This window comes from Zingiber officinale, chromosome 1A (genome assembly GCF_018446385.1).
Source record: "Zingiber officinale cultivar Zhangliang chromosome 1A, Zo_v1.1, whole genome shotgun sequence".
In the NCBI taxonomy this organism is placed as follows: Eukaryota; Viridiplantae; Streptophyta; class Magnoliopsida; order Zingiberales; family Zingiberaceae; genus Zingiber; species Zingiber officinale.
The window spans coordinates 156,850,464-156,860,483 of NC_055987.1; the positions used below are offsets into that span (position 1 = coordinate 156,850,464).

At 37.4% G+C, this 10,020-nt stretch overlaps 1 protein-coding gene across 1 annotated transcript; it reads right to left on the bottom strand.

The window, feature by feature from the left end:
* Nucleotides 1-9,267: 9,267 nt before the first annotated feature.
* On the bottom strand, nucleotides 9,268-9,791 carry LOC122005610. The gene is made up of 3 exons (XM_042560720.1): nucleotides 9,540-9,791; nucleotides 9,391-9,488; nucleotides 9,268-9,277 (listed from the first exon to the last, which is right to left on the bottom strand). The coding sequence occupies exons 1-3, from the start codon at nucleotides 9,789-9,791 to the stop codon at nucleotides 9,268-9,270; spliced, it is 360 nt and encodes a 119-aa protein (XP_042416654.1).
* Nucleotides 9,792-10,020: the final 229 nt, after the last annotated feature.

The following is a 10,020-nucleotide window of genomic DNA, read 5'->3' on the forward strand; positions in this document are numbered from 1 at the left end:
TTGAAAGGGCCACATACATCGCTATGTATAAGTCCTAACAAGTTAATTGCTCTTTCACTGTGTCCACTAAAGGGAGTCTTGGTCATCTTGCCTAGTAGGCATGACTCACATGTCTCATATGATTCAAAATCAAATGAGTCCAGCAAACCATCTTTATGGAGCTGGGATAAGCGATTCTCATTTATATGACCTAAGTGACAATGCTAGAAATTTGTTTGGTTCATCTCATTTGACTTGAACCTTTTGGTAGTTATGTTATAGATGGGGCTCTCTAAGTCTAGAATATAGAGTCTGTTTATCAGAGGTGCACTACAATAGAACATATCGTTTAAATAAACAGAACAATATTTGTTCTTTATTATAAACGAAAAGCCTTTCTTGTCTAAACAAGATACTGAAATGATGTTCTTTGTGAGAGCAGACACATAACAACATTCATCTAATTCTAGTACAAGCCCAGAGGGCAGAGATAGATAGTAAGTTCCTACAGCAATAGCAGCAACCCGTGCTCCATTGCCTACTCGTAGGTCCACCTCGTCCTTCGTCAATGGCCTACTATTTCTTAGCGCCTGCACATTAGTACAAATGTGAGAAGCACATCCGATTTCCAATACCCACGATACAAAAATAGATAGATTGACTTCTATAACATATATACCTAAAATAGAAGTCTCACTCCTCTTCTTCTTAAGATCTTCTAGATATACTTTGTAGTTCCTCTTCCAGTGCCCGGTCTGACCGCAATGGAAGCAGGTAGCATCCTTGGCAACCCCTCCTTTAGGTTTCATTACCTTGCCTTTGCCCTTGGCTTGGGACTTTCCCTTATCTTTAGGCTTGCCCTTGCCTTTATGCTTTTGCACCATCAAAATGGAGTTGGGCTTTACCTTCTTAAGGTTGAGCTCAGCAGTTCTTAACATGCTTAGCAACTCAGACAGAGGCTTATCAATTTCGTTCATGTTGTAATTCATTTGACTATAGCTCTCTGGCAAGGATTGCAAGATCAAGTCTGTGGCCAGCTCTTGGCCAAGTGGGAATCTCAACCTCTGTAGGTTTTCTATGTATCCAATCATCTTGAGCACATATGGACCTACGACAGTCCCATCTTGCATCTTGCATTGAAACAGTGCCTTGGAGATCTCGAATCTCTCGTGTCGCGCTTGTCCTTGATATAGTTGACGAATATGTTCAACCATATCATAAGCAGACATCAACTAATGTTGCTTCTGAAGCTCAGAGTTCATGGTCGCGAGCATGAGGCATGACACATCTAATGCATCATCTTGATGCTTCTTATAAGCATCTTGGTCAGCTCGCGTAGTAGTGACAGGAGGTGCCTCAGGAATGGGTTGCTCCAGGACGTACAGTTTCCTTTCTTGTGTGAGAACAATTCTTAGATTCCTGTATCAATCCAGGAAATTAGCTCTATTGAGTTTGTCCTTGTCAAGGACAGAACGCAGGGAGAAGGTGTTCGTGTTTGTCGACATGGTAATCTACAACAGAAATAATGCAGAAAGTAAATATCATATTCCATTTATCATTTAATTATGTTTTTAACTAAATAATGCTCCCACTGAATTATAAAACTTTTGTAGAATCAAGTCATGGATGTGGTCAAACCACACTACTAGATTCATACCAATTAGCTATAATTCTCATGGGACAAGATCCACATCATACTATGCCTTGAGTTAGCTTTGGCTAAATCACCCAAGACTTAGACTAATTATCAATTACATCTCTATGCAACTCTTGTTTATAGGATCAAGATCCTCATATATAAGAAAACTTGAGTTAGCTTTGATTAAATCGCCCAAGATTTAGTATAAATATGATTTTTATCCTATCTTCCAACCGTTGGAAAATGTCTATAGTTATACCCGATCAAATTGAGTTAACTAGTTATACTCAATCTAATTGAGTTTGTACTCACCCAAGCTTTGATAGGCGGGACCAAGATTGTCCCTCAGTACCCTATCAAGATAATATGTGTTGCTCTGCTTTGGCAGATTCAACAATAACAAATGATCGAGGTAGTGATGAGTATCAAAACTTTATAGATATTTCGAGTTGATTTGATTAAGATCTAATCTAATCGTGAATGTGGTCATGCCCTACAATAGCATGCATCACATACACACAAAGAAAACAATTTGTGATGTGGCCATGACCCTACTACGATCTTTTCAAGCCAATGAAAAGATCGGACGGTCAACCTAGGGTCAACGGCTTCTTCAAGCGCCTCTTTTTGATCGCCATGTGTTGATCGCACTCTCCTCGTAACTCCTTCTTGAGTGGACCTTCCACTGTTTCATTTTGTACATTAAAAATATGAAACTCGAGTTACATTCGAGTCTAAAAACTATTTACAACAGGAATATAAAAAGAAGGTACGACGCGCAGGTCGCATATCAATACAACACGCACAACACAAAAATGGCGCGCATGCCATATTATGAATTACAACACATTTTAACCAATCATATTGGGGTTTTTGGGCCATGACCATCACAATATCACACATAATTCTAAATTATGTATTTTACATAAATTTCTATAATTTTATTACTGTTTTTATCAATTTTATGAGTCACAACTTCCCGGCGGTCCCATTTAGCGATTTTCGGGCACGATCGCGGGACAATGCCCCTTGCGAGGTTAGGGACAGCGCCCCTACTCCCGAAATGAATATCACGAGTGTCACATCTTGATCTAACAGCGCCTTATGCCACTATCCCAAAACAATTTAGGCGAGACCTTGCCATTTCGAAAGGTTTTTCTCGGTAGTTGAAGCCTACAAGTGTCCAAACACTTGTTGCTTCGCCTCTACGAGAAAAATACTCACAAAATCCATAAAAATAGTAAACTTACAGAAACTTACAGATCTGATATCTTTTCATAAAAAGAAAATACAAACAAGTATATGCTTCACACGTGGCTCTGATACCACTGTTAGAAATTCGAGCTGCAAAAACCGCTTTTTGCGTTGCGGAAACCCCGAAGCTAGCCACGGATCCGTGTGAATATATATTTAAAAATTAAATCATGTACATGTTTTTACCCTAGATCTACCTTAGATCTACATGACAAGAGAGTTACCCTTGTAGCGAAGCCCTTCGCTTATCCCGCTCGTCCAAGAGTTGTTAGATCTCATAAGGTGTCAAATGTACACCCCTCTATATGCATCCACACGGACAAAAGGTGGAGAAAACCCACTTAGAGTGTGCTAGCATTCTTGGTGGTCACGACAATGGAGGATAGGGAGAGAATGAGAGGAGGAAGAAGAAGACTTCAATTAACACACAAAATGCTTAATGCACACCATTAAGTGGTCGACCACCTTATGAGAGGTTATATACCTCCATGTAATACCAAGAGTCATGACTCTTGGTCTCCCTCATGAGGTGACACACACTTGATGTAGCCTTGATGATGTTGACCATCATCATTGACCGACCCTATGCCAAGTCACAATGAGGTAGCAATTGATCAAGTCAAACTTAACCCTTCATCTTCCCTCTCAAGTCAAGTCAAACTTGACCCATTTATCTCCCATGGTTGATCAAATCTAAACATTGATTCAAGTCAATTTAATTTAATGAATCTCTATTCATTGAATTAAATTGATTCAATGAGTTATAATCTAAATTAGACTCATTTAACACATGAATCAAATTGAGTCCAACTCAATTGATCTAATTTGGATTACTCTTAATCCAATTTGGGTTCATCATATGAATCTAATCCTCTTGATCCATCATATGAACCTATTTGCCATCTAATTGCCCTTTGTGTGTGACCCTATAGGTTCTTGTAACGTTGGCAATACTCCTAAACCCATTTAGAAGTATAAGTAATGAGCGGTATCTAGCAACACATCATTATTACCCAAGTCACAAGAATGTTGAGATCCAACATCACCTTGTGACTACTAATTGTGACTCTCACAATATGTGACAATGCCCTTCTATCCTTGACATCTAGATTGTTCAATTGTGGCATAGACCATGTCATCCCCTAATCAATTTATATCTTGAGCTTCAAGTAGACTCACTCTAGACAAATGCGCTCAATATCTCATATTGACTCATTTGGGCATGGTCATGCACTTATTGGTCTCACTCTATCAAGAATCATGATGTCACTCCCGTCATATAAGAGGGATAGATCCCATCTACATCACTCACATCCCTTCGCATAATTAGTTACATATCCAGTAATCGCCTTTATAGTCCACCCAGTTACGGGTGACGTTTGACGAAGCCAAAGTATGCAACTCCTTATGTAGGGAACCATGGTGACTTCAGGTCCAAGGACTGATAGTCATACTAATATTCACATGAGAAAGTATATGACACTAATATAACGATCCATGATACTTTCTCATGGCGGGTCATTCAGTATACATTCCCCAATACATACTCATGTGTCAACTTGATATCTCTATATCCATGACTTGTGAGATCAAATCATCGAGTTGACCTACATACTAGTCTCAGCGCATTAACATTGTCCCTGAATGTTAATACTTGACTAGGAATGATTAAGATTAGTGTTCTCTATATTATCTCACTATCGATTCAACCAATCGATTGATATAGATAAGAACCTTCTACTCAAGGACGCTATTACACTTAGTTATTTGACACTAATACAAGTAAGTATAATGACATAAAGAAATACCTTTATAGGTATATAGGAATATGATACATCGAGTCCATACAACGATCATCATATGATTGGCTCTAGGGCTCTAACTAACAGGGGGTACATAGCTTTTGAGAACTTTTCTAAGTTGACCCTGATGCTTTCTAATATACCAATTCAATTTTCCATAAATTTTAATTTTTGATTTTGGAAATATTTTTAGGCATGCATGATTATTTTTCAATTTTTCAATTTCAATTTTCAATTTCAATTTTCAATTTTTCATATTCTAATTTCAAATTATCATTCATTTCTGGTGGGTATGCTTTTACTAAGTTTAATTTTAATTCAGCATTTTCTTTCTTCAATTTTGTTAGATCTTTTGTAAGTACTTTGATAAATTGAAAGGACTGAGTAGGGGTTAGAGCACATACCTTACTTACCTCACTTGGTGATGCTCCCCCTTCATCGTAGCTTTCTTCTTCTGATGATCCTCCCCCTTCATCTATGCTCTTCACCGAGCTGGTTTCTTCAAAAAGATGGTTGGCCATTAGTACTAATCCTGAGAAGGCTTCGACTTCAGATTCCGAGGATGAAGATTCATCCTATGTAGCCTTCAGACTCTTGCATTTGGAGGGCGTCGATCTTCGAGACTTCTCCTTGTCCCTTTTCTTTAATTTGGGGCAGTCATCCTTGATGTGCCCTTCTTCGTTACAGTTGTAGCATCCGACCGTCCTTTTGTTGTGTTGATGCTTCTTCAACTGTGATCTAAATTTATTAGTTTTAACAAATTTATTCAACTTCCTTACCAATAATGTCGCTTCAGTTTTGTCGATTGACGCTTCAGAGTCGGGATCGCCTAGTTGGTATTCCTTTGGTCACACATATAATAGTAGTGACTCCGATGGGGAGGATACTACTAAATGTGCCTAAGTGTATACCATTACTTGATACTTAGTCCATTAAATAGGATTTTACCCCTTCAGATAGAGAAGATCACACACTCCTAAATAATTTCCTATAATCATCCATAAAGGAAGTTTGATCTAGCGATCCGCAAACAAACTCATCCGATGTGGAGGAAGGCACTCAGAGCCAACGCGTAAGTTTGTTTGCATCACTTACAAACCAGTAATGGAGACCGTAGAATTTATTTACAAATCCCTCTCCCACTTAGTTATTTAAGATGAGGATTTTAACATATGCACACACATCACAGCAAATAAAAATAATAAATATGGAAAAACAATTTTCTAACTATTATGGCCTCTTCCATTACTGTCCTCCGTGTGTTGCCAACCCTAGCTGCTGCCATCTTTAGCCACCGCAATCGAGTCTAGTCGTCGCATCTATCTTGCTTCTTTTTCCACTGTGCCTTTGGTCCTCAAATAGCACAATGCCTCGCAAGGATACAATCCGCAACAAAAATAAAATTTTATATATATCAATCCTATATTCCATAAAGGAATGTACATAAAGTCTAGATCGAACAAAATGTAAAATCCTAAAACTAATACAGCTCCTGTTGTATTTAATATATACAATCATGCACATACATAAAATGCCCTCGACATGTCTGAGGGTCCAATACACACATAATCACAATAGGACATAATAGTTGGAGCCTGCAACCACAGAGTGAATCTATTTGCACATCCTACTATTATCCTACCTAAAATATATATGACATGTGCATAATTAAACTAAAAACCAAACACACAGAGGTATAACCTAGCTGTGATACCAATTGTTAGTTGCTACTCAGAATACTGCCCTAGTTCCCTTGCACAAAAATTTGTACAAGCATAGAACTATCCTAGCTACCCATGTGCTCTACTGAAGTTAAATTTGGATTGCAAATGATGTTTAACATTATTAATCCAAATTGTCCTTCAGAAGTTAAACTTGGATTGGAAACGATACTTAACATTTTTACTCCAAGTTTAACCGATGTGATCTTCCTAAGTGAAACTATATTATAGAAGTTATCAAATATCTATTTCAAAGATCGGCTTCCAGGTTAAACATGGCGACGCACTAGGCCTTCTTAGGTATGGGATCATCCACCACTTTCTAGACAAAGCTTTTCAAAGAAATTGGATATTTAACTTCTTACAGTAAACTAGGTTTAACTATAGAGATCTTAATAGAAACATAATATCGAAACATGAAATCGAACAATAAAATCGATAACAAAAATGATAACTTAAAACCATTAACCTCTTGTGTTTGATTTTCCAAGATCTATACAAAAGGATGAACTAGTCATGATGCGGAAACAAAAACTAGTTATACCTTTTGTAGCTTATAGATCTCTTGATCTTCTATTGTATTCCTCTCCTTCTCTTGGACGTCGTGTGGGCGATGATCTACCAAGATGAAATCCACCCAAGACTTCTCTTCTTGCTTCCAAGTTTTGGCCACCAACAACCTCCAAAGAATGATGAGTTTCGGCCACCAACCAATCTCCAAGGGATGCTAGGAAACAATGTCTCCTTTCTCCTCTTCTTCTTCAAGCAAAATCCGGCCACCAAACGAACTCCAAGAGATTGATACCGCCGTCCACCAAAGAAGAAGAGAAGGAGAATAGGAAGGGCCGACCACAAGGAATAAGAGAGGAGGAATAGAAGATGTCTTCCTTTTTTTTTTATGAGGCACACCCTCCCTCTCTTTTATAATCCTTGATCTTGCCAAATAAGGAAAGTGTTAAACATAATTAAAACTTCCTTATTTTCCTTTCCAATGACTAAAAAGGAAAGTTTTAAAATAAAAAAATTGAAACTTCCATTTCTTCTTGTCATGGCCAGCCACCCCTATTGCTTCAAACAAGGAAAGTTTTAAACATAAAATTAAAATTTCCTTATTTGTTTCCAGTAAGAAAAAATTTTAAAATAAAATTTTCTCTTTTAAATCCCTTCATGGTTGGTTATAAAAGGAAAATTTTAGAAATTAAAATCTCTCTTTTAAAATATGTGGATGATTACAAAAAAGGAAAGTTTTATCAAAAATTAAAATCTCTTCCTCTTAAACTATAAATAAGGAAAGATTAAAAACCTTTCTCTTAATCCATTATAGAAAGCTATAAAAGAAAAGATTTAAAATTTTTAAAACTCTCTTTTAAAATCATGGCTCCCACAATAGGAAAATTTCCAAAATTTTAAAACTCCCTCTTAATTTCAATGTGGTCGGCCACCCTTGCTTGGGCTCTAAGCTAAGCTGGCCACAACATACCTCTCATCTTGGTTTGGTTTAGCCTGCCCTAGCTTGGTCTCTAAGCTAGGCTTGGCTGGCCACTTCAAGATGGGTAAGAAGTTGGGCTTTAGGTGGATATAAGACTTTATAAATAAGAGGCTACAATAGGGACCTAGAGGAGGAATTGATTTTGGTCTCCCGATGAGCTTGAGCTTCCCATGTTCACCCCGAACACCCAACTCGAGTTCATCAATAATAACTCATACCATTAAAGAGTTATTATTGCACTACCGCACCAATCACATATTATAATATGGGCTCCTTCTTATCATGAGTGCGTTAGTCTCCCTGTGTTTAAGATATTGAATGCCCACTAATTAAATGAGTTACTGACAACTCACTTAATTAATATCTATATCCAACAGTAGTACCACTCAACCTTATTGTCATGTCAGACTAAGTCCACCTGCAAGGTTTACATGACAATCCTTATGAGCTCCTCAAGGGGACATCATCAACCTAGATTACTAGGGCATAGTTTCATTCTATAATCAACAACACACCATATAAATAATATCATTTCCCAACTTATCGACCCTATTGATTTAACGAACTAAATCACACCCTTTGATAAATTAAAAAAATAAATATTAAGTATACATGCTTGTTATTATATCATGATTAAGAGTACACACTTCCATAATAATAGAGGTCTTGTTCTTTTTAACAGCCAGTATAAAAAGAACAACCTTAAATGGTCCTGCTCAATACACTCAGAGTGTACTAGTGTAATTTTATAGTCAAGATAAACTAATATCAAATTACACTGCAACCATTCCAATGGTTTGCCTCATTCCATCTTGGTTGTGAGCAACTATTTATAATTTATAAGGAATTGATAACATGATCTTCTATGTGACACCACACACCATGTTATCTTTAATATAAATTAAATGAACAATTATACTTAGCATATAAATGTAGACATTTGACTAATGTGATTCTTATTTTAAAATAAATATTTATACAAAAAGTTAGACTTTTAGTATACACTCTAACAAGTGTGAGGTAGTTGGAGTGCTTTGTTTCTTCTCTGCCTGAATCTTCCCTTGACGATTCATCCCACGTTGCTTTAAGAGCCTTCTTCTTTTCAGATTCGGGAAGTTGGTCTTGTAGTGCCCCTTCTTGTTGTATCTAAAGCAGGTCACATTTTTACTGTTGGAGTTGGAGGTGGAGTTGATCTTCTACAAGTCTTTGCTCGTGAAGTTCTTCTTTCTCCTGGTGAACATTTTTCTTACCAAGTTCACCAGGTGTTCTTCTTCATCTGAGTCTGGGTCAGACTTGACTTCAAGTTTGGGCTTGGATTTGGACTTGCCTTTTGATGACCCTGTAATAAGAACAAGATCTTTCTAGGATTTGGCGCTAGTTTGTTCATGCAGTTCTAGTTCACAGAATAATTCATCTAGTTTTAACTTTGACAAGTTCTTCGAAATCTTATAGGCATCCACGATGGATGCCCATAGTGCATTTCGAGGAAATGCATTTAAGGTATACCTTATCATATCCCGGTTCTCTAATTGGTGGCTGATTATGTGGAGTCCGTTGAGGATGTCCTTTATTCTCGCATGCAGCTGACTGGCAGTCTCGCCTTCCTGCATTTTTACATTAAATAATTTATTTAAAAATAAGTCTCTCTTTGTTACCTTAGCGTTATTGGTTCCCTTGTGTAGTTCTATGAGCTTATCCCAAAGTTCCTTTGCGTTTTCATATGGGTCGATGCGGTTCAGCTCTTCTTTTGTTAGCCTGCACTGAATTATGTAAAGAGCTTTGAAATTGATCTGCGCCTTTTTCTTCATTTCCGGATTCCAATGTTCCGGATCCATTGGAATTCCAGTGTTGTCAATGAGAGCTTTGTAACCTCTAGTGATGCTGAACCACTGGTCGAAATCGGTCATCAAGTATACCTCCATCCACTTCTTCCAGTACAAGAAGTCGTCACCGTTGAATAGGGGAGGACGAACGATGTTGTACCCTTCAAGTTGTGTCATTTCATAGCTATAGAAAAAAACTAAAATGAGGTACCAAGACTTGGTCTTGGATTAGTAGTGTTTGAGATATATTTAAAAATTTAGAAAAATTTGAGAGGTGTTGCACCAAACTCAAATTAAAATCGAACGAAAAAAT